Source organism: Dromaius novaehollandiae, chromosome 9 (assembly GCF_036370855.1).
Source record: "Dromaius novaehollandiae isolate bDroNov1 chromosome 9, bDroNov1.hap1, whole genome shotgun sequence".
NCBI lineage: Eukaryota > Metazoa > Chordata > Aves > Casuariiformes > Dromaiidae > Dromaius > Dromaius novaehollandiae.
The window spans coordinates 866,567-892,133 of record NC_088106.1 but is presented as its reverse complement, the minus strand read 5'-3'; the positions used below and the strand labels follow the sequence as shown (position 1 = coordinate 892,133).

Below are 25,567 nucleotides of genomic sequence, written 5' to 3'. Positions count from 1 at the left end.
ATAAATATCAACCCTGGCCTTTGTAAGGTATGGTTCGCTAATCATATATTGCTACAGTTTAAAATGTCACCATCTCTTCAGTTTGATAAGTCTGTTGTAATATCGCCACCTTTAACCTCTAAAGGATTGAGTTTGCTCTAGCAACAAACCAACCAACTCCAAAACTTACTCTTCCAAGTGCGTGACTAACAGCACCACAGTGAAGACAGAAAAAAAGACGGATTAAGCAACAGAACTGTGGTATTGTAAATAACTAACAGGCCTACCTATGATAAAAGCATGCAAGCCTGGAAATTACAGGGTATTGCTTTCACCTTAGGAAAAAACTAACACTTCAAGACCTAAAACAGCTTCTCAGAATCACAGGATAGCTGAGGTTGGAAGGGACCTTCAGAGATCGTCTGGTTCAACCGCCCCTGCTCAAGCAGGGTCAACTAAAGCAGGTTGCCCAGGGCCATGTCCAGTGGAGTTTTCAGTATCTCCAAGGATGGAGAGTCCACAACCTCTCTGGGCAGCCTGTGCCAGTGCTCAGTCTCCCTCACAGTAAAATGGTGGGGGTTTTATCTTAAATTGTAATGTCCTGTATTTCAATTTGTGCCCATTGCACAGAAGGACCCTGAAGATCTGTAAGCTGGTGTCCTAGACACTGAAACTTAACTAAACCCATATTTTTCAAACATTCCTCTCTGCAATAACTAATAGGACAGAGGTAAAACTCCAGGGTCCCTCAGAGCTCATTTATAGTGGCTGTTCATTTCCTTTTAACCCCAGAGCTATGCAAACAGTACAGACAGTCTGAGTAATCCCAGGGCAATTCTCAACTTCTCCCAGACCCACACAAACCCAAGTAACTCCTAACACACTTTTCCATACCCGGATAGTTAAACCTACACCTTTCTGTTAGTTTACAAGACTCGAGTGCAGAAAGCAGCAAACTGGGAATATAGTGTCAAGTGAGCACTTCAAATGAGACATTTAGTTTTACGTGGCATTTCTTCAAAAAGCATATCTAACGCATGATATCCTTTAATAATGTGGTAATAGGCTCGAATATCTCAAGAACCTTGTCAAAGTAGCATTCTTCAGACAAAAATTAAAAACAGAAATTGGACTGATTTCACCTTTGGGGCACGAAGTGAAGTATCATACAGTTGCCCCAGATAGTTCAGTCACTGACAGTTCCAACAACTGCTTTCAGTTCATTGTAATAGATTAGCCACTCTGCCAAAGCACTCATTTGTTTATAACGGCTTAAAACCACACACTAACGAAGCAGAACAGAAGAGAAGGTAAAATTGCAGATTCAGTGGAATCAGCAGCAAATCAAGGCATTGACTTCTACAGGCTCAAAGTTTCACTGGGAATACCTATAGCCTTTGTCATTAAAAAAATCCTCTTTTAAATCTCTGAATACTAAAAAGCAGCAATGACTTAATGCAATGGACAATGTGACTGCATGTGAGGTAACTTACCCCTTTTCATAAGTAAATTCCTCTTTAAGAGAATTCGCTGATGTCTCACCAATAAAGACAGAAGGAATGTCAATCATCTTCAAAACCTCAACTGTGTAGAAAAGAAGAAAAACAAAACTAGCATTACATGGACACTCTATGGGTACTCTTAAGACATAAGACTCAAAACATGGAGACAAGCACAACATGAAGACATCTTTTAACATAATGATGTATATATATACTGATGTATGTGCATGCTATGTCTTTATGTCACATAAGGAGTGGTATTATTTTTCCTACCGAGTATCTAGGGGCTTTATTGCACATATACAACTCAAAATTCTTAATGGAATATTTCAAATGGACATAAAAAAATCTTTTGACCAAAAAAGGTATCATTAGATTACGTTTAGCAAGAATATCATTATTACTCTGGGGCTGCACAAAGTCACACAGCTCCACTGACTTCCAGAAGTTTTGGCAACTTGTAAGATTTGATGATCTGGTAATGGGTTTTATCAGTCCTTCCTCCCTCCTTTCTCCCTAAACATAAATGAGCAAACTGGAAAGTAACTGTGGCCGGAAAAAGTCAAAAAGCAGAAAGGAGAGAATGAACAAATCTCACCTCTCTATTTCAGTCTCACAAGAAACTGGATGGAACTGCCACCCCCTTCTCTGGTTATTACTGAGGGCAATAATAAGCTCAAAAGATGCAACTCAAATGAAAAATTATTGAAAGATAAATATAAGCCAGCCAATGAAGCAACCTGTAATGTATGAACTAGAAATGTCTTAACTGCCTGAGTTTATATCCCACATTCCAGAAAACCTTTTCCTCAGCTTCATGTTGATTTGCATCTCAGAGTTACACTTCACATTTCAGAGTCAAAAGAATCTTAAGGTTAAATCAATATCGAAGCATTCAGTTCCCCAAAGAAACTATTAAAAACAATATATTTAACTACCACAAAGCAGAAGCATAAATGGCTTAATGTCACTTCAGACTACCCCAAATCAGGGTTTGTTGTGTTCTACGTTTTGAGTTTATAGTGAAACCTGAAAATAAGTTTCACATGGGTTGAGAATTTGTTAAAACCACACTCACACAGCTTTCTGGGCTCTCAGCAGCCACTTAGGAAATTAACTTTCAGCAAGCTATTTTAGTCAATGCTGGCAAACACTGTGAAAGGGCTTTTTGGTTCTCATTAATGTTCTTGTTCCACTGTAAGCTCAAAAAACTAGACAGAAAAAGCCACAAAGTCATAACAGCACTACATGGACATGAACAAATTTCATAGATCTAGTCATTTGGATAAATGATAAACACACTTACAGAAACAGTGGTATTTTGAAGAAGATGGTATTTTTAAGGATAAGAACTTCTTAAAGAAATTCTCAACAGTAAATTTTGCATGTGTTTTACAGTATTTCATAAGGAAAAACACACACCATAAAGCAAAATCAACATTTTGACTAGATTACAAGATTTTCAGTATATATTCATTCTGCGAAAGGGTAAAATCATAATCAATCCGAAAATGGCACATTGTTCTCTAAACACATTTCTTCCAACTGAAAAAACTGAAAATACGTACTGTAATATACGTTCACATGAAAAGTTCGCATTTTTTCTATTTGTTTGAGTACACAACAGTGCAACAGCAAAATGAAATCACTAATCAATAAATATTAAAAAGTTGCACTTTAATGTTTGGTTTCTTTCTGATACAGTAGAGTTTTTGACTGCTTTTTCCCATATTTCTACCTAATAATCAACACAAATAAGTAACCACACCTCAGCTATTTTCCAAGCTCAGAAAAGTCAATCATATAACTCTATCCAAGTCAGTCCAATAAAGTCAGTCATATAAGTCTATCTCATAAATGTAACCATTTAACCCAGAAGAGTTCAACTACAATCTAAAGGAAAACAAAAGAAACAGCATATAAAAACAACATATTATTTCACAAATACACAAGTATACCTACATATTCTTATACTAACATATCATATTTTAAAACATTAAAAGCAGGAGGATTTGCTTTTACACTGAGAGTTCATCATAATATTTTAAATTGATTTTAATATTGCATACTCTAGGGGGTGAAATGATTTTCAAACAGGAGAGAAGAAGTGATACCTGTACTTACTGTCGTTGGATCCCATGCTTATGAGGTCATCAGAATCAACATTGTGAACTATCGCCGCCTTGTACCCAGCTCTCTGTGCATTTAAAACCTGTAAGCCATAAAAAGTACCTATTATAAATACCGCTTCAAAATACAGTAACTTCTTGGTCTTCTATAGACAAGGTGCACTTTCAGGAAGTTGAAATATCAGCACAACTTCATTTTCACTTATGAAACAAGCATGAACTTTCAAAATAAAATCATACAATTATTGTACTCTTACAATTCTATGCTATTTTTCCAGAAAAAGTATCACATGTCATTTGTAGGCAGACAGATTTTACATATATTAAAAACAGGATTAAAATCCTCCCATGCGTAGATAATATTTAATCTAATTTGAAAATAAAGGCTATAACTTACTTTGATAAACTAGAAATTATCACTTGATAGCTCATGAAATCACAGAATCACAGCACGGTTGGGGTTGGAAGGCACCTCTGGAGGTCATCTAATCCAACCCCCCAGCTTAAGCAGGGCCACCTAGAACGCGTTGCTCAGGGCTGCGTCCGGTCGGGCTGGGGACGTCCCCAAGGACGGAGACCGCACGACCGCTCCGAGCGACCTGCCCCGTGTTCCAGCACCCTCCCAGGGGAAAGCGCTTTCCTGCGCCCAAACGGAATCTCCTGTGCTTCAGCTTGTGCCCGCTGCCTTTCGCCCTGTCGCTGGGCACCACTGAGAAGAGCCCGGCCCTCTCCTCTTTGCACCCTCCCTTTAGATATTTAAACAGTGGTAAGATCCCCCGAGCCTTCTCTCCTCCAGGCTGAGCAGCCCCAGCTCTCGCAGCCTCTCCTCCCGTGAGAGATGCTCCAGTCCCTTCAGCACCTTGGTGGCCCTTTGCTGGACTCGCTCCAGTCCGTCCGTGTCTCTCTCGTACTGGGAGCCCAGCACTGGATACAATATTCCAGCTGTGATTTTTTTTAAAATTATTTTTATTTAAATAATAGAATTTTTAAAAAGCAGATTTAAAAATTTTAGTTTTTTAAAGCAGGATTTTTATTTAAATAGGAAAATGACAACATTCCTAGAGAAATAAGGTGAGCACTATGAGACCAAAGACTATATACACTAGAATATTTTCCACAGACTCCTGCAGGGAGAAAACAATGTATGACTACCCTTCTTTAAAGCAATTGTTTCAGTGTGTCATAACTGTTTATTTTGTCCTTGTTTGGAACAGAAAAACAAACATTTACTACTGTTTTTTCATTATCCCCACACTGCAACACCCTCTGTCAATGCACTGAAATAAGAAACAAATATATCACACTGCAGTGTTTCCAAATAGTACTTCTTCAGTTAAATGTTGTGTAGATAAAACACTTTAAACACGGTTCAAATTACAGTTGTAAAACAGGCTTATTGTCAAAGGCACATTGCTTAGAAATCAGGACCACAGCCAAACACCGTCTGCACATGCCACCACGAGCACAGATTTAAAGGCACCATCTAGCTGTAAAAAGTTATATTTGCCTGTTCAGTCAGATTGTGAAGTTTTAACTTCACCCTAGCTACTCAGGGCTCCAAAGATAAAAACACTAATTGTGTGCTAAAACTGAAGTATTAATCCATTTTTAACATACATCTAAACAGGGTGACACAGCTTCAGGAAGTGCTTTCTTACTCAATAGTGACTTTCCATTATAAAACATGACAATTGGCTCCGTACTCACCAGTTACATACCTCAGATTGGCATCAATTTAGATTCCTTCACTGTACGCCTAATCCAAAACAGTGTTACTGCAGACACCTTGGGGCTTCTCAGTACTTTTAAAATCAGTGTTAGTTGTAAACATAAAAGCATGGCTTGGAGCCTGCCCAATGTCATGTCACTACAGAAAATATGCATAACGCATACATAGAATGATGTACATGTAATAACGTATTTGCTGGCCTCCGTTGCCCAAAAAGGCAGAATTGTAACATATGGTATCTTTACCTAAATTATATATGATCCAAGACCATTCTAATACATATTTCCATATGCAGCACAATTTTACATTATGTCTGTTTTGCTGGATGAACCTTTTATGTAGGCAGAAAATGTGTGATCGCCCCTGCATGCTGCCACCAACATGTTTCAGTCAGTGATGACCAGACCCTCAGTGCAGGCTTGAGAAATAAGCTTTGTAATTACGCAGGAGTTCAAAGCCCAGTACCACCACCTATTGACAAGTCCTTTCCCACACAGCTCACCAACATGAACAGCAGCAGCAACCAGTTATAACAAGCGAGAAGATACATTACAGGGCCCTGAACCTCTTTCATTTGCTTCCAGCCTTCGCCCTTCTCCTATTGCAACAATCCTTTCTGTGAGAAATCACTAGATGTGAAGAAATGGGAGGAAAGATGAAATGGTCTCTAGCCTAGTAAAGATTCATACATAATAAAACCAAGATACAGCTATCCACCTGTATTTGTAGTTTTTGAATACAAAACAAAGGTACAGATGGGACTTTAAAATAAACAGCAATTTTTGTTAAAATCTGTCTGTCCTATCCTACGTATCAGGCAGCTTATACATAAAACAACTCATATTTCAGTGCGGATTTTCAGGCCAGCTGCCTTCAATGCCCACCTGACTCTTAGAGCAGCAAGATTCTCAGGCTGAAGACGTGCTGGCCAGACAGTAGACGATCTATGACTCTGAAATGCACTTCAAGTCCCCAGAGCAGCCAAGGAGAATGCCCAAAGATCACAGTCACCCGCCTGAGGATTCCAGATCTTTAGCGCTATGGATGCTAAATCCTAACAACGCCAGCTGGAGATGAAGCTCCAGAGTTTCCTGACTTGCTGAATCCCTTGGACTACCTATTAGGATATCTGGCTCTTGAGAGGTGATGCTATTAAGCCCTGAAAACTCCTAGTCTAGAAGTCTGGAAACACAAGGGCCTCAGAGTTTATCCTTCAGGCATACAGTCGAGAAGTCAATCAGGGATGAGCGGGAAACCAAGCAAGTTTTACGATGGCTAGTTACAACATGACTTCCTTCAACAAAATAAGCTGTTTTCAGTGAACAAGCATTTGTTGTATTTTCTGATTTAAAAAAGTATTCCATTAGAATACTTCCAACCTGGTCCATTAACAATAGCTTCAGCCGTAAAACTGGCCCATCAACTGAGGGACAGCAAACAAACAAGCAAAGAGAATGTGCGAAAGAGGTAGCTATCTGCACCCCCCTTCCCCACGAAGCCATATACACACAAGGCAAGAGGATTCACAGTACGAAATATCTGAAGTTCCTGAGCTTCACGTAAAACTAGATTACCTGAACAATATGGCCAGCTTTGCTGCTGGAATCTATAGTCTGGGCAGAATTCATGTGTTTAAATGCAATGGCATGTAACTAAACACACCACATAGCAGCAAATATGGCTGGATCTCATTTTAGTTCATGAAAGTCAACAATGAAGTGAAGATCCCTATTTTTCTTAAGGCATCCTTTGTTGCTCCACATATATCCTAATTAAATAAAAATAATTTTATTTTCTATTTTTAACATAACAGAGTGTACTCCACTTAAGCTGCAAGTCACAATTTTTATAATAAAAATATTTTATAATATTGTATCTAACTGTTGTTCCAATTAAAAACATTCTCATCCTGCCACTTATTTCTGCCTGTTTCTACTGAGCAGAGCACTGTGTCCTCTCACCGTCAACCAACTGTGACACTATAATTGTTCATGGAGACTCACTGAGTCACAACAAGATGACCCAGCTTTAAAATAAACACACAATAAAAAGAAAAAAAAAACAGGCTTACAGATTTTGGGTGCTTTTAAGTCATATCCATTCCCTGATCTCTGCTATAAGCCCTGGCTCTAAGGGTACAAATGAGGGCAACAGATCGTCTCACCGTAAGAAAAGCAGATATTGCTATTGAATACTTTCTATGATAAAACTACAGCATCAGTCATCCTCATTTGCCACACATGCTGACTCAGACAGGTAACTCATGCAACTTTAAACTAAATCACATTACAAACAATGCTGCTTTATCTGCCTGCAGACAATAAAGTTCTTTCTTCCCTTCACAGTCTACTCTGACATAAACTATAGATATTTTCTGCAGCACCAGTAAATTCTCTAAGACCTTAAAATGAAACAAAACAAAACAAAAAAACCTTACCTTCATATCAAAGTTGCACTCAAGCCTTCGAATTAACACAATAAAAGCACTGGACGAGTTGTCTTTCAGTGGAGGTGGGGCTATAGGCTCACACGCATTCTCCGGCTTTGAATTTATTAGAAATCCCTGAAACACAGTAACAGAATACTACCAGCTTTATTTCTCTTGAGCAAAACAAAAGGGTTGGCAGACAAGTATAAAGAAAGAAATCTGTACGTTTTCATACAATGGCCAAATTATTATCATCAACTTGACCTATACTACAGCAAGATTTGTTACATCCCTGACTATTTATGCCGATCAGAATCTTTGTGGAGAATTAGAAATTTCAGAAGAAAATACATTTTTTCCAGTTACATCTGAAGTTCGTATCTCACTTTGCAGAACAGTCTAGTATCAAGAGCACTGCACATAGTACAATAATATTGTTTAATTGATTTTCCCAAGACACAACCAGAGCAATTAAGAAAACAGGATTATACTACACCAAGAAGTACAAACAAAAACTTAATGCTTGGCAATTAAAAGGGAAAACAGAAGAAAGTTACATGTGTGAAATTGACTATTAACAGTGAACTACCATACAAAATAGCTGGTTTAATATGGTATGCAAAGACTACAAATCATAACATCTGCGACAGCTGGAAGATTCACAGAAGAAATTCTGTGAATATCAATCTTGAAGCAACTTTTTGACTGTTTTTAACTGACAGAGTACTTCACAATATAACAAGTTTTGGACAGAAACTCTCCTAACCTGCTGCTTTAACATCTGCTGAAAAATTCTAAAACTTCTCTGGGAAGAAAAATGCTCCTCTGAATACTAATGCCTCAACATTAGTCCCTCTCCATGATGCTACTTCCATGTTGGCTACTCCATTGAGCTTTCTTCACTAATACTGTAAATATTCTGTAAAGACTGCAGATAAGGGAATTTTTTTTAAAGGTACATGCTGAAAGAATATCACGCATACTACACATTACAATTTGTTTCCGCTCTGAGGAGAAAAAGACTTTCCCTTTTTCTCTTCTGGAATATGCTTACTTTATTGTTCAAATCTCTAGGTTACCTGAAAAGGAGCTTCCCGGAATAAGCAGGAGCATAACCCCTTAGACACTCTGTTTCTGCATGTGCATCATGTATCGGTCTTAACACTTCAAGCGGTGAGGACAAACTGGGTCTTACCAGATCATTTATCAAAGTTCAATACATTATTTCAGCTTTAAGGATGGAATCACTAAAAAGCCAGACACTAATGTCATCAGCTGTCTAAACTGAGCCTCCATTTTATTTCCTTGAAAGATAAAGTATCAGGATTAGAATGATCACTTCAAGCTCTTCTGTTCCCTCATTCTGGTAGCCACAACTAAATTACTTACGTCACCAGTTTAATGAAGAGTAAAAATTTGCTGCTCCTGAAGTCAGTAGACAATACAGACACTTACCACTCAGATCAGGTAATTTTCTTCTTTATCACAGATTTTTACACTTTACATTAGTCATGCAGTTTGAAAACTGTACTCAGTTCATAAAGAAAGTCTTGTAAAAGTTTCTTTTAATTCTTACCTTTCATTTGTCAGACTCAGAAGGCCAACTTTTAAAATTTATTTTGTTTTGCTTATATAGATTGTTTTGTTCATATAAGGTTAACCTTCTTTATTAGAAGGGGAGCATATTCAAAGCCTGAAGTGTATCCACTTAGAATTATTTAAAATGGGAGTATTTTGAACTACTGAAGATTTTACTTTCAGAAAGCCACAAATTGTCAAGACTACCACATATTAGGCAAGCCAGTTTGACAATCTTATTTTAATTGGTTTTAGTTAATAATAGATCACCATATGACATAAGAACTAGATCATATGGTCAGTTTAAAATGTTCTTCATCTTGTCCCATTCAACACCAGCTACATCAGTTGGAAAGGAGTCAGACTGTCAGCCATGTTAAGGAAAAGTAATCTTGGTGTTAAGAAAAATTACAAAACAAAAACTGTCCAGAATCCTGTCTCTCTCTCCCACTCTCCCTCCAACTATATAAAGTGTCTAAGGAAACTGACCCAACTTAAGCATCGAAACATATGCCATGTGAATATCTTTTATTATCTTGTTGTGTAGAACAAAAAAGAGGGGACAAAGTTTGACGGAAACGCAAAGGCATTGTTTTCAGGCAGGAACACTTCATTTGTGAAATTATCCTCCATTAACTCTGTGTGAAGAGGAGCAAGACCAATTCTTCCTACAGTTTTGGAGATCTCTGCAATTCTCTTTCTTTAGGTACTTCAGCCTCTTATCACACACCTCAACAGTATTCTCCACTAGTTACTCCATAATCTATCAATAATTATCTCTTCAAAATTCAAATTTTTGTGATTATTAACCCCCAAAGAAGCTCAGAGGACTATTCTCAAGCAGTTACAAACTACAGTAGACCCTGGAACACTGCAGGCAGGAAGCACTTTTCATTTCATTTACCTCTTATTTACATCAACAGTATGTCTTCCAGAATTAGTTTTATTACATGTATGACGGCCCACTGTCTGCACTTAGAAAAGAAAGAACAAAGTCTTTATTTCCCATTGCATGACAGTTCATAGAGTCTATACTAGACACTAATCAACACAGCAACTAATTTTGTAGAAGCAGCAGCCAGGAGCCAGGATTGTGAGAGACAATCAAAAATGCCTTTTTAAATCAATCTTCTCTATGAAACTTTTCCTGAATTTATACTGACCCTAGGAACTACATGCTCCTAACTACTGCACAAACTGGGACTTGGATTGAATGCCACATCTGCCATAACCACATACCTCCATCACTTGATCAAGTTTCCCTTGTACTTGATTTTTTCAAGCTTCAGCCACGTGAGTATCAACATGTGATTTTTTTTTTTCATTCCTGGATATTCTGAATTCAAACTAATAATTTATGTTTCTAATTTTCACAAATAATTCAAATTTTTACCACACTTTCTACCTGGAAAAATTACCTCTTCATAGATTTTGATTAGTGAGATTCGGAACAATTGTGTGCAACTAGAAGAGGTTATGTTTATTCTCCACTTGAAATAAAATCTCTTCAGACTGGTGGCTGCTTCTCTGCTTGTGCCATAAAATCATAGTGCGATAGAGGCTTTGGGGCACTAGTGAGATGGAGGATCCTCTGAAATAAGAACATTTCTACAAGATTCACACTTTTTCAAATCCCTTCAAAAACTAGAACAACTTCATCTTACAGATAAAAAGAGGGGAAACACCAGAAAATAAGTAGTAAATACTTTGTTTTAGAATTAAATCACAGGCAATCACAAGAAGCTGTACTGCTGGGGGAAGCAAGAAAAGATTGCTACAGTCCTAATTAAACCAGCTCTTCCACAGTCTGTTACCATCATGTTAAAGTCAGATGTCCATGAGATCCTTAAACTCTGTTTTCACTGAGAATTTATATAAATTATATTTCATAGATTTATATTAGTCATCAAATTTAATCCACAATAGAAGTAATTTTGTTTTCAGGAACAGATTTTTATAATGACCCATCTTAGCAGAGAAGCTGCACCCGCAATCTGATCTTTGCCAAGTTTGTGGTAACAGACAACACTGCACTGTCTAGAACAACTGAAAACATTATGCACTAGGAATTCTATGTTGTTGGGCTGACAGCCAAAGCTAAGCCCCCAAGATTCCAAGGACTTGTACAGCAAGCATTACTTTTGCTATGTAATGCCATGTAAAACATTGACTTTAACTGGAGTGGTAACATCTGAAACCAAACGTATTCTACAGAGCAGTTCCATACAAATCACATAATGTCACATTATAGTTAACTAAATGCATACGTGGAAATCAAAGCTTAAATATCACTAGACTGGATTTTTTTTTTTAATGCTAACATGTTCTTAAAAACGTTTAACTGAGGAACTGTTCTTCTAAGGACCCAGACAGATGACTGACCACTGTATGAACAGACCCTGCAAGCCAAAAAATCCCACTCTACTTTTATTGTATGCTTTGGCACCAATTATTACCAAATCTGATAGATTTTACAAGTTGTACATTAACTAATAATTCCTAATCATAAGTGCTGAACAAGAATGGTATTTTCATCCTACTTCAACCAATATCACAGCATTTTTGAAACAAGTAAAATCTTAATGTAGGCAAGGAAAAAAGCTTCAATATTACTTCTGGGACTAAAATTCATTATTTCTACACAGGTGACCCCACCTTAGTTAAGAGACAGTGCTTTCTAACAGCTAAAAAGGTTAGAGTCAAAGCTCCTTATACCTATTTTTGATGCAACAAATTGGCTCACTACTCGTCCTTGGACAAATCACTTAATCTCCCTGTTTCTCAATTTAGCTGGCAAACAACAATACTAGCTCTAACTAAAGTCCTCCCCGTAATAAAACTCATTGGGGAGGAAGATGATGAAGTCTTCTTGAAGCTTCATTTACAGAAGAATTCTGACAGTTACAGGAATTCTGTAACAATTTATTCCCCTGTAAATTCTGGATATTCTTTGGGATTAGAATGACACTATACAGTCTGAGAGTGATGTCTTGTACCTCGACATCATTTTTGCACAGTTTTTACTCACCAGCATTGCAACATCAACAATGTTGCACAGATTTTGGGGACAGATAAGCTAGAGACAGAATGAATAGGAAAGCAGCTCTCTGCTCCATATGCTATTCACTGTCTCCATAGGTATGTAATTTATAACAGTTTCCCTGCACTGAAACTTGGACGATAGTCTGCATAAATACGTTTACAGCCTAGAATTCTTATGGAAATTAAAAACATGTACATCTCAGTCATAAGTACTTACTCATGCATTGTTAAAAGTAACAGCCAGACAAACAGCTTACTGCCTCTAGGCTGATTCCATGTAGCCACTTTCACAATGTAAGAAGTAATGAAAAGAAAAAGTACCCCAAAACTTCCCTCCCCCTCACTTATACTTGTTGTATATATACCGGGGTTTGTTTGTTTGGTCGTTGTTTTTTTACCTTTAGGCCTTCTGCTGGCAGTCTGTAGCCAAACCTAGCAGGTAGATCATCAAAGGTCTGGGTTCCATTTTCAAAGTTATACTAAGAGAAATAAATTTTAAAGAAAGTTTAGGTTTGCAACAAGAGAGAAGTACATAATTCTAAGAACAAATAAACAGTACTGTGTACTTTTTAGATTAAAGTATTTATCAGAGGTAACACCTCTTGCAATGCTAATAAAATCATAATTCTTCTATTGGTCTTCCATCCATATGGGAACACCATTCTTATGTTACTTAGCAGTCAAAAAAGTTATTTGTCAAGTAATAACCTTTATGTTGTCTTTCCTTCTACTATCTACAATTCAGGTATCACCATATTTGCAGATAGAGAAGCAGCAAACAACTCTGAAAACTCTAAAGCAAAAAATCTGAAAAGCAGGGGGGTTTTTTTTGTTTGTTTGGTTGGCTTTTTTTTTGCTTTGAATTGACTTATATACAGTGAAGAACAGCTTTTAAGAAGTGGTTTGTGGTAAGACATAGCCTCTATATGTTATCATTTCTTAGCTCCCTCTCACCTGTTCAGGGTAGTAACTAACTCAGGTTAGTAACCAGCTTTACAGTTTTGTTTTATACCAACTACGAGCTTCCATTTCAAAATAGAGGAATACTGTAAAGAACTTAAATTTGTGGAAGCTTTGTTTCCTTTTTCCTTGCGTGATCTTTCACAGCTTTGTGAGATGGCTATCTAGTGGAGAATCCATACAATAAAGACAGGATGTATGATGAAATTTATTTTCATTTCAGATAAGAAAGTTGGTTTCCTGCAAAAGTTGTGAATTATATAATAATTGACTTGCACGTTAGTTGGTTAATATTAAATAGTTTAATGACTCAGAAATATTTCTTTATTTATTGCATTATTTGGCTGCCAAACACAATAATCAAAGGATCATGTTTATTTCAGAGTGATAATGCCTCTCTTAATAACCAGACTTAGACATGGGAACTCAAAGTCTAATTCAAAGACTAACACTTTCATGATTTATCTTGCTCCTTTGAAAGAAGCAAAATTTCAAAGGAGCTCCCTTCTAACAGACTTTATAAAATTAGGGAAAAAAGGTGGGAATGGAGAAAATTTCAAGAGAAGAGGATTTGTTTTGTGTAATGCATCTGCTTCATACAACCTTTCCTCTTTATCTCCCATTCAAAAAGCACACAGCACAGCTCTATGCCAGTAAATTGTCTTCCTTAATCCTCACCTCTCACTCATCTACCATTTTGAAAGTGCTGTTCTTCTATTTCTGTCATGTATGCTTTCCCCAGAATCATCTACCTGGCCCCAACTTGCACTATGAGTCAGTCACAAACCTATTTACTTTTATCCCTTATTAAAAAAATAACCAATAATGCTTCATACACAGAAAACTGAACTTTATACAAACAAAGCCCTTAATTTGAGGCTGCAGCTGTATGAGAACACAGAAGCATAAAAATATACCTTAGTCAGTAGGGAAAGAAAGAATTTATTTCCTTGGAAAACGTAAAATTTTGCCTGGATTTCATTAACCCATGAAGACTTCCAAAACTGTAAGCTGTCTATATGCCTTCAATTCCCCAATTGCATATGAAATAGCATGCAAACATTTCCTTATCTGTCTGCATATCTCTTAAGCATTCCACTGGCTCCTTTCCACCACACAGTCTTAATAAGTGTCCAGTTCATCCTTTCATTTCCTATCTTAAAGATATTTTCATAATAGATCTGTAATTTCCCAAGCATCCTAGAATGAAAGACACTTTTCCATTTTCAGATGGAATTATCTTAGAACACAGTGCACAAAGAAGCTTAAACAGATTAAACTTTCAGAAGGATTTTTTGTTAAGTATGTTTTTAAAAAATCTTCCCTAAGAGAGGAAGTAAGTAAGCACGGAAATTAGCTCTCTTACGAAAAGAGGAAGCATGGGCTTTCAGGGAGAGGAAGAGGGGAAAAAAAATCAGTTTTACAGTAGAAAGCTAGTTTAAAGTTTCACTGTAAAATGGTAATGACAGTATACAATAATAAAACAATTATCTGTAGTTTCCTAAAATTTTTATCTACAAAAATGATAAAGTAATAACAAACCTAAGACCCAAATAACATAATTTGGCATTCATCTATCCCACACTGTGACCAATTTTATATACTTTTATTTGAACTATTTACTTCAAGGATCTTCTCTCTCTACTTCTAAATTAATGTTAACAACTTTCCTGGATATCACTGTGACTAGCAGAGAATACAAGATTACACTTATTATATCTAATTATTTTTAGTAGGTGGACCTCTATTCTACAGTGACAGATACAGCTTCCTCCATAAAACTACAAACTATATAAAATTAGCAGTACTTAACACACACTGACCCTATGTCCATTACATTACTTATCAACATTACACTACATATAATACAAAGATCATTTAAAATTCTACCCATCTGGAAAATATTATTCTCAACAGTAGCAGAGATTATCACAGTTATTAAAAAAAACCCTAGGTCTAACATGTACAAAGACTTTGCTTACAAGGACTCTAACCCAGAACTAGCTTATACTAGTCAGAAGAATTATTTTACTTATTTATATGAAGCTACCCTACAAAATGGCATCCATCACCAAAAGTTAAATTGCTATCTAAAGCAAATAGGCACAGCATTCTTTTAACAGGATTGTAACATGCTATAGATATTCAGTCATACTGGAACTTTGTAAGCGACTTTAATGGAATTAAGCACTTTCACTAGCACGGTATCTGAGTGCACATCCTCTGTAAGCTCTTTCAAAATGCACAGTTTATTCTTGTACTGAATGCAAGTGTTTAGGCATTTTCCATTCCAAACGATCTGCTATAACATTCATTGCATCATCTGATTTATTATTAGAAAAGTCTGAAATAAGATTCAACTTTATAGAAGACTTCATCTATGTATAAAGAGATTACTTATACTTACTGCTAAAATATCTGCCTCCACCGGTAAGAGATTCAGGAAAGCAAACAACTGAACTGTCAAAATAGTGTATATCTGAGTGGCAGACAACATCAGCATTCCTATTGACAACAGCATATTTAATACCTGCAACAACAACAACAACAAAAATAAAACAGAGTCAAGACATACAGCAAATATATTTCATTTTACTGGGCTCTATCAGTCAGCTAAAACTTATCTTCCAAAGGAGTATGCAAAAAGATATTCTATGTTTACTTTTGAGAGACAAGTAATCTTTAATTTATATAGTCATTTTAGAGGTAGAAATCCTTTTTGCTAAAAGCATGCAACCCCCATGGGAATGCATCCATAAAGCACAAAAATTATTAGACTAGCACTTCAAAAAGCTTTAGGCAACATGTGTCTATGCAAGCAGCATACAGGAATGAACATTTGCATGATGTATACGCTAATCATCCTTAGATATTCTTAATTTTAATCTTCCCTTCTTTTACCATAAATTCAAATTGCCCAAATTCTTCACAAACCTAGAGTAATTCTACTACGAGCATTTATTCTAAATATATACTCAGAAAAACAGTGTGATAGCAACAGGTAACGAATACCAACTAATTCTATCAACTTCAGTGAAATTCACAAATATTCCAATATAACTCCATGAGCTGGACAGCAGTGGGGAATTTAGCCGATTCAGTTTCCTGTAAAATGTGTTCTTTTTGAGACCTTTAAAAACAAGAACACAAATATTCTGTAAGATATTCTTGCATGTGTTTCATGAGTTCACGAGATTAAAGGGAAGTTAATTCTACTTTGTTAAAAATTTTCCATCAAAACCAACAGCAAAAAGCAACAACTTTTGTCTTTTCAAATAGAGGGGGCATATTTTCTAACAGAAACTGCTCTTTAAAACTGTTGATCTGTTATTAATCAAAGCAAAACAAAGTGAGGAGAGAAAGTGAAAGGAAGGAAAATTATCATTTTGATATTTTGCCTTTGCCGGGCAAAGACTTTTTTTATAAAAATATTTAAAATACAAATTAAGGGCCTGAAAGCCTTCCTTGTATGAGCAATGATCCCTGCATTCTTACTGAAGTCACTGAGAGTATCATGATAACCTCTCAGAAGTTTCGCACCAACAAAGGAGCACTGAAGTCCTTCTCAATTGTAACACACAGATTATGGAATGAGATCTGCTACTGTTGTAGTTAATATCTCATATCAAAAAATGACCAATTTTACAACACCCACATCTTGCAGCCACAGAATTAGGCCTATCAAATACAACATAAATGTTAATGTTTGAATTTCAAACATTTCCAGCAAAGACAAAAGTTAACACTTAAAAATATTAATCCACAGTACTGCTCAGCTTGGAAAAAATCTCTGTGTTATTTGAAATTGGCTACAGATTAATTTCCACTTGTCTTTTTCAAAAAGTTATTTTTCTGGCACCCATGAGAAACCCAATCTAGAAAACATGACATTTCAAACTGAATCCTATTTACTTCCATTATTTGTAAAGGCTGCTCTTTCACACCACAGAATTTATTCACTATATGCAAATGACTAGCTTCCTCCACACTTTTTACGGAGCCCTCAAATTTATGCTCTCACAATACACAAATACGTGAACAAGATGGAGCAAGTCTACAAGATTTACCAAGTACTACTCAGGCACGTAATAGGTTGCATTCCCTGGCCTTCAATGAACCATTTACATGTAGTAATAGTCTGTCTGGAAAACTTTAATCTAAAATACTCAGCACCATAGGGTGTTAATTCAATGTGGATCTTTCAGGCTGCAGCATAAATGTGAGGCAGTTTGATAACGTGCACTCACAAAAAGATAAAAATTCTACTAGTTGAATTGCAAAGTCAAACATCCAAAAACTGGGGGGAGGGAGAAGTTTCAGCCTTCCATTTCCTCACTTCTGAGTCCTTGACTTTCAATATTCCTCACTTCTGAGTCCTTGACTTTCAATATAAACGGTATCTCTTAATACATTGTTTAGAAGCTTCCTGATGTTTCTGAAGGGGCGGAAATTTCTTTATATGTACATGGCACAGCATGCAGAGATGTGAGGGTTTGAGACTTAGCCCTAATTTGTGCTGCTGAGAAATGCTCTCTCAAACTGCAGGACTAGTTAGCTGACAGAGGGATAGAGACTCCCAGCAAGGAATGAAGTGAAGCTTAGATAAGGATCCTGGTTAGCTGCCCATCCTGTCATCTCCACCATCTCTCATTAGCCACATGTAAGAGACTTCTGCTCTGTCCGGTGCTCCTGAAGCAAATGCTGGATTAATGCCATGCCAAAACAAACAAACAAAAGCATTAGACCACTGCTTGGTTTCTCTACCTCTTTACTTGTATTACGCTTTCAATTTTCCCTTTTCAAATGTCATGTTCCATCAACTTATTCTAAGTTTCTATTCTATTCTATTTCTAAGTTTACATTACAAAAGAAATTCGCTATGTTTTAACCTAGACCATTTAGTAGCATCTCCTCCATCTACAGAACTTGAGACAACAACCACCGTTCATTTCTATACATCATGCTCCTACAATCTGGCTGTTCTCCTAGTAAAGTCCAATGGGACAGCAAAAGCACACAAACCTATATGGTAAAGACTCAATGGGATCTTGCATTACAATTCAAATGGGAAACAGACTAATCTACTGCACTGGTCTATTCTTTAAAAAGAACAACAGAACTCTCACATCGAAAATTTGTTCCAAACAAAACTACCAAGTGAGGCAACACATTTTAGTGCTTAAACAAACACCTTTTGTTTTTCTTCGGAGCGGCCTGTCTTAGCAACAAATAACCTCTTTAGAGTAAGAAATTAACTTAGTGGAGAACTATCCTAACTCAGCCTCCCACAACAGCCTTTAACTTACTAACTTGGGATACAGTGAGACAGGAGTGTAAGTCTGATCATCACTAATTCACAGAAAATCTGTGGCATCAGGAATAGCCCCATGAGAATGCTGAAAGTCACCGTTAATTAGAAGCAGCAGAGGGGAATTTCCCCTGAGCTCTCACTTCTAAATACTTTTCACTATAAAAATGCAACCTGAAGCCCAAGATCAGGACCCCTGCATTCTCCACTGAGAAGTTACAGCCAGCACAGTTTCTTTTCTGTACTGTTGGTACAGCCATAATCCAGTCTTAAAACAGCCAATGACCAGCCGTCTACAGAGGAACTTCAGATTCCTTAGGCTTAGCTATAATGTGATTATGTACAGGCATTCTCTTAAGAAAATAAAGACACATTACCCCCCTTATAAAAACTTGCACCTAAATGTAATCCAGCCATAAAATCCAACATTCAAAGTCCTAACACATACAACAAAAACCACGTGATCCAGTACACACCTACGTCACAGTACAAAACGAGCAACGATTAAGCCCTACAGTCATCAGGAAACCTAACCAACCTTGCTACTGAATTTTTAAAGGGACTGCTCATTCACAAATGCATTCAAGTCTCCCTGACAATTCTCGTAGTTTCACTGTAAGAAATTAACTGAAAATACATGAAATGAAAATAGTAGTAACACCCTTACACAAAGAAACTGCAAACACACTGGATCTGATGCTGCAATAATAGTTATTAAAAAGAAAAAAAAAACAGATAAAAAGTTTTAAAAATAGATCGTACATGTTTAATATTACTGTTCTCAGACCACCTGGATCTATTAGAGGAATTCCTCTATTAGAGGAATTCAAAGTACTTCACAATTAAACTCAATTAGGTTGTCCAAATCGTTTGTATTACTGTTCAAAAGGTTCGAGTCAAGGTTTCTTATTTAAATGCTTCCACATGGAATTTTTTTCATCTCACTGCAGGTATTTCATTCTGAAAATCACAGTTTCATTGACTCAACCAAAAAGTCACAGATGAGACTACTCCATTCTCTTTTAGAATCAAGGGAAAACCTAAGAATGCCTAATTTATTTTCCTATCCTTAGTGTTTTATACAGAAAGCATTTTGCATGTTCTAGGGTCCTCAACATTAGTTACAGCAAATATTACAGGGTTAGGTTTGATTTAAACTGATGCTGATATGAAGATATTTAAAATTCAATACTATTAACGGGAGTTAACAGTTGATATTTTCCAAAAGCAGTTCTTGTGATTCTGACTTGATTATTTAGACATGTGATACTTTGTGAAACTTTCAGCTAGTTTGCAGAACAGAATAAGTTACAGTCATGTGAACCTGTTGCAGATTAATTACGAAATCCATGAATTTTTATTTCTAAATTAGGATGTATTAGTTCCTCTCATTCATCCCCTCTAACAAAGAGGATTCTATGAAACTGGGAAGGTAAAGGGCAACCATTTAAAAAAATACTATCATTCTTTACTATGCCAGAAGTGAGAAAAGAAGAGACTTGAAACTATCACAGTATTTTATCCAATACAGTTAATTCAGCACACACCTTGCAACATACAAAAAGCATTAAACTAATACTAAGTGCTCAAATTTAGAAAACACCAGAATTTGAGTTGTCCACACAAACAACATGTATATATAGCGTGGTCTGCTCCATAAAACAATTGCATACAACCAGATTCTTCTGGGTCCAAGAACTACTGCCTCAAACGTAAACAAAAAAGCCTTGAAGTTCCTGAAGCTATGCCTGATTTGTAGACTGTAACCTGCCTCATTCAATGAGGAGTATAAAACACAGAAATACAGTGGTATGTAATTAAAAGCCATGTTGTAAACCACAGTCAAAGTCAAACTACAAGCTTAATTAAGCTTGGGGATTTTACATCTGATTATCCTGACTCTATGACATTATCTTTCTTTTAGGTTTCTCCTTAAGTGACTTTGGAGAGTTGAGAGTGTTTTTTTTCTTCCCACTTTGTATTCTAGAATTCAGAAAACAAACTAGTCTTAGGGAGACACATACTTCAGTCATAGGACTGAATGGGATCATCAGTTCAGAACAAGGGAGGAGAAAATGCGAGGTGTGCTGTACCACAGCACATGCAATAGCAGTAAGACAATCATAAAACAAATATACGAACCTAGAATACAATATACAAGGTATTTCCCATAAAGATAAGGAGGCAGTAATATTGTTGTATGTACAATAAAAAGTACCTTTCTGATTACACTTTTAAAGGAATAGAAAAGCATAGTGACCCTTCTCACATCAAGATTAGGATAGCTAAATAAATCAAGATACAAGAACTACCAACACACAACAGATACATCTGTCTACTGTACCAGATAACAGCAAATCTTTGCCTACCTCTTAATATACGGATTGTCTCATTTGTATTAATTAAAAAGGGCTACAAAATACACAGTGTTTTTAAACAGAAGTCCAGTGGCTCCCAGACCAGAATGTTTTGCTTGGAAGAAAGTTGTTCTGGACAGAATCCCTGAATCCTGTCGAAAACACTAGTTTCATTCCTGCAAACATGAAAAAACCTTAGGAGAAAGTTTAGGACAGATGGCCCACAGAAACTTCTTGGTTTGAGAAATCAAATAGACAGAATACTCAGAGCTTTGGGCAACTGTTCTCAAACCAAGCTCCATCAAGTACATGTAAATACCAAATTTTCAGAAGCTCATACCTCAGTGAACTCAAAAACTGTTCCCACGGTATAAGACAACGAAAGGTAATGCCTTGTCCCCACAGCTATGTTCATGGTTCAACTCTCTCAAGAAAACAGCTGTCCTCCTTCCCCCAATATTGGCAGAAAAATCTAATTTGCACGTCTACATGTAAGAGACTGAAATTCTATTTCAGCACCAAATAGGATTCCAGCGCTCATAGCAATCACAAACACTATACGAACATATTCAAACTTTGCCTTGCCACAAACTCAGTGACCAAGCACTTTGGTAGACTTGGTCTCCGCTTTAAAATACAATCAAATGCAGACTTCTACCAGCAGAGGACAAACACAATTTACACAGATAACATCAGCAGCCAACAACAACCATCTCCAACGGGCTCAACGCCTCTGACATTTTGTGTTTTGATGTATTCTGCGTTACTGACCTGAATCTCCATCCAAAACCTATGCACAGAACTGAAAACTGAAGCACGCAAGGCAACTTCAGTGTTCAGACCTGAAGAGAAAAACGACACAGAGTTGTCACTGTCGGTGTTTTCTGAGGGCTCAGAACGCGAGCAGAAGCGGGGAAGGCGCAGGAACTGTTCCTCTCGATTTCCTCTGATCCTTCTAACAGCAGCGTCGTCGCCGGCAGGCCGGGCGCTGCGCTACCGCCACGGCGGGCGCTGCGCGCTCACCGCCCTCCCAGGGGAGCCGCCGCCGCAGCCGCAGAGGCAGAAGCAGCCGCGCAACGCGCAGCGCGGCCGCGCCCGAGCTCCTCGCTGCGGCCCCAGGGCTGCCACAGGCCGCGGCCCGGCCCCACCGCCCGGCGGCGGCGCGAGAGGAGCCGAGCGGCCCCTGCGCACTAACTCACCGGCGGGCGGGCGCGGCCGGGACCGGCGGCGGCGGCGCTGAGCGCGGGCCTGGCGCGAGCGGCGCAGGGAGCCAACGGCCGCACCTAGGCCGACTCCATGACGCCCGCCCCGCACGCAGCGCCTGCGCCACCGCGCCGGAAGCCCCGCCCCCGGGCGCGCAGCCTATTGGTCGCGCGGGCCGTCACTCAGCGGGCGCCCCGGTCACGTGAGGGGGCGGGGTGGGGCTGTGGCGGTTACATGTCGCCGCGGCTGCGGCGGGGCCTCTCGGCGCGCGGGGCGGGAGCGCGGCCCAGACGGCGCTCGGCGTCTCGCCGGGGCAGCAGCCGCTTCCCGTCACGGGGCGGCGGCAGCCGGGGCAGCGCGGGCTGAGCACCGAAAGTAAGGAGGATTGGGGCGGGGAGGGGAGGGTCAGCGTTCCCGCAGCGGCGTGCCGGCTGCGTCACGGCAGCCAGCGCTTCCTTGCCCCCGGGGCGGCCGGTGCCTCCTGCTTGGGCCCCGGGTACGTGCGCTCTTGGGCGCGCGCCCTTCGCCGTGCGCTGTGCGCGGGGAAAAGCGAAGGCAGCCTTTCCCCTGGGCCCCCGTGGCGCAGCAGCGAGCTCCCTGTCACACCCGCTCGTGTCCCTTCCCGCAGGCGCCTCCGCGCCCTTGGCGCTCGCAGCGGTGCTCCCTCCGGGCGGGACGCGGGAGGCCCGTCCCGCGGCACGGACCGGGATCGCGGCTGCCCCACCGGCCACCGGGAAACCGCGTGAGCTGGCCGCGCTCTCGCCGCGCTCACCGGAGCGGGAGGAGCCCGGGTGCGTGTAGGCCTTGTGCCTTGGCCAGGCTGGCTGCGGGGTTCCCGGGTCGCAGGGTGGGGAGTGAACAGGCGCTTGTCAGCTCAGCGGTTTCACTGGGGAGCAGTGGTGTACAAACCACAGCGTGTTTTGGAGGGGTGTCCCCCCGGAAGATGACGTGCAGGAGTACTTAATGCATTTCTGAATTGCTCATCACTGTAGTACTTGGCCCCGTGTAAATCAGAGATGGGCTTTTATCTTGCGTATTGGTTTGGCAGCTTATGTCAAGCAGTTGGATCCGTGTGGCTCTTTGTAATGCTCTGTCAAAACTTTTCCGATATTGGTACCAATATAGTAGGATATCTAGTAACAGGAAAAAGTGAACTAAGGAAAACATTCTGGGATTTTAAGTTCACATTACAGTTTCTAGCTTACAACTCCAAGCTTACCAATCAGGAGAGATAGAAGAGAATAGTTTATCCCAATAATGAGAGATAATATCTGTATTTTCTTTCCAGTGTCATCATGAGGTTATTGGCGGTATTGCCAGAAGATACAGTTCTTTCTGGCATCTACATTTATTATCATTTCAAGGTGAGCTGGGGAACTAACATCCTTTAGGCTAATAAGTGGAGATAGCCTTTGTATATAAGTTTGTTTGGGTTTTTTTCTGAAATGCACAAGATCAGCTAAAAGCAGTTTACAGCTTTGTTTATTTTCTGAATTCATGGTTGGGCTGTTTTTAAATGGTCATATCTAACATAGGACGATTCTTTGGTTGTTGTTTATTTGCTCAAAGAATATGTTATTTTTTCTTTCTGGCATACAACAGGATTCCTGAGTGGATTGTGTGTGCTAAGAAATGGGCTTCACAGAGATGGATCCTACTGGTTTTGTAACAATAGAAACTTCACAGTTTTGGAGCTGGAATATACTTGCCCACTTCTGAGCCTTTGAGGAAATCCTTTTACAAATTTACACGTTCCAGTTAGGTAGGTAGTATTTTCCTACTACCTGTTCATTCATTTTGTTTCCAGTCTTTATTTCTTCTTATCTCTTTTTCCTTGTCATGTACACTGTGTATTTCTCTGCACTCTCTTACTACTGATCTCATGGCACAAAGTAGGCAAGTCACCATTTTCAGCTGATTATGATAACTTCTGGAGCTGATTAGTTACTGTACATATAGACAGGGCTTTTTTTTCCCCCTTTCTTTCATGCATGTTATCTCCTCCATACTCTTTTACCTTCTTCTCCCATAATTTTTATGCTTTTTTTTTTCAAACTTCAATTCCTTTCTTTCACTTCAAGCTTCTATTTTCTAATCACCTTTATGTTGTGGTTTCAGTCTGTTACTGTACTGTGTTCCTAAAATATGCATGCGCAATATGCATGTCTCTGAGACTGATTTCTTCAAGGTAAATTGAAGGGTATCTGATTTAAGTAAATTATCAACCATAATAGAGTTAAGAAGCTTGTTTGAAATAAAATTAAATATAAAAGATAGGATATCCCTTCTAGGATTCACTTCTATACTATTTTCTGAAAAAAGTTGCACCAAAACTTTTTATTATATAATGTATGTATTGAAAGATAATCAGTTATACCTGTGACTTTCTTGAAATTCCATTTAGCCAGCTGAAAACTCTTATGAGATTAATTGACCAATTAGCCTGATGACAGGAGACAGTGGGTATCTGTTATTCTACCAGTATATGTGTATGTGTTAGGCATTTTTTCTAAGTAGGGTTAAGGGATATATTGTCATAAACTGCAAAACCAGACTGTTAGACAAGAAAAGAGTAGACATAATTAATTTATTTTCCTTGAGGTCTTAACCTTAATTGACAGTAGAGAAAGACTTCAGTATCCTGCAGAAAACTTAATATTGATCCACCAAACTTTGACATTTGTAGAGATTCCTTACATATCTTGGTAACTGCAGGTGATGGACATCCTAAGGGATGCAGCCTTTATCCTATTACCATGCAAGAACAATTCTCTGTAAAAACTTATTTTGATAGTCTGACAACTAAGCAGAGTTCCCACTCACTTTTAAATACTAGCTCCCATCTTCCAAGATTGCTTGCAGTTGATTGTTGATTTCAAACTACAAAAATCCGTGAGTCTCACTGCAATTCAGAGATGATCTGTCAGCTTTCAGTCCCTTCAGGCTGGAGATAACAAACTAAATGGAGAGTAAATACGTTGTAGCAATAACTGCAAAGAACAGTAATCAATCAGCAAAATGGACCAGGTTACCCAGAGCACCAAATTTTATTTTTCTTAATAGGAAGGGGTTATGTTACACAATCAGTTTTTCTTTTTGGAAATCATAATATATTCTATGGCAGGGGTTAAGTCTTGTGTGTAAGACAGAAGAGTGTCTAGAAATCAGAACTTCCAGTACAGCGAGGGGACTGCTGTGCTCATGACATGTAACCTTGGCTAAGCCACCTGAATCTGTCTGCACTCTTAAACTTGCTAGTTCAAGTCTTAGAAATGGTCTAACTGTAGTAGCATGAGTATCATATAAATTCATTTATTCTGTAGTATATGTAAGCGCTTCCTTGCTTTGGTTG

The 25,567-nt window shown here is 38.6% G+C and overlaps 1 protein-coding gene across 2 annotated transcripts in view; it reads right to left on the bottom strand.

Moving 5' to 3' along the window:
* Positions 1 to 22,371, bottom strand: part of RNF13 (ring finger protein 13) — a 40,930-nt gene extending 18,559 nt beyond the window's left edge. Inside the window, exons 1-7 of one of the 2 annotated variants that reach the window (XM_064516442.1) lie at positions 22,212 to 22,365; positions 21,784 to 21,854; positions 15,755 to 15,877; positions 12,786 to 12,866; positions 7,777 to 7,902; positions 3,606 to 3,693; positions 1,473 to 1,563 (exon numbers count right to left, since the gene is read on the bottom strand). In XM_064516442.1, the coding sequence (XP_064372512.1) occupies positions 1,473 to 1,563; positions 3,606 to 3,693; positions 7,777 to 7,902; positions 12,786 to 12,866; positions 15,755 to 15,877; positions 21,784 to 21,795 (521 nt within the window). In that variant the 5' untranslated portion in view covers positions 21,796 to 21,854; positions 22,212 to 22,365. Of the gene's footprint in view, positions 1 to 1,472; positions 1,564 to 3,605; positions 3,694 to 7,776; positions 7,903 to 12,785; positions 12,867 to 15,754; positions 15,878 to 21,783; positions 21,855 to 22,211 lie in introns of both variants that reach the window. The other variant, XM_026110036.2, reaches the window with a different exon arrangement.
* Between the last annotated feature and the right edge of the window lie 3,196 nt (positions 22,372 to 25,567).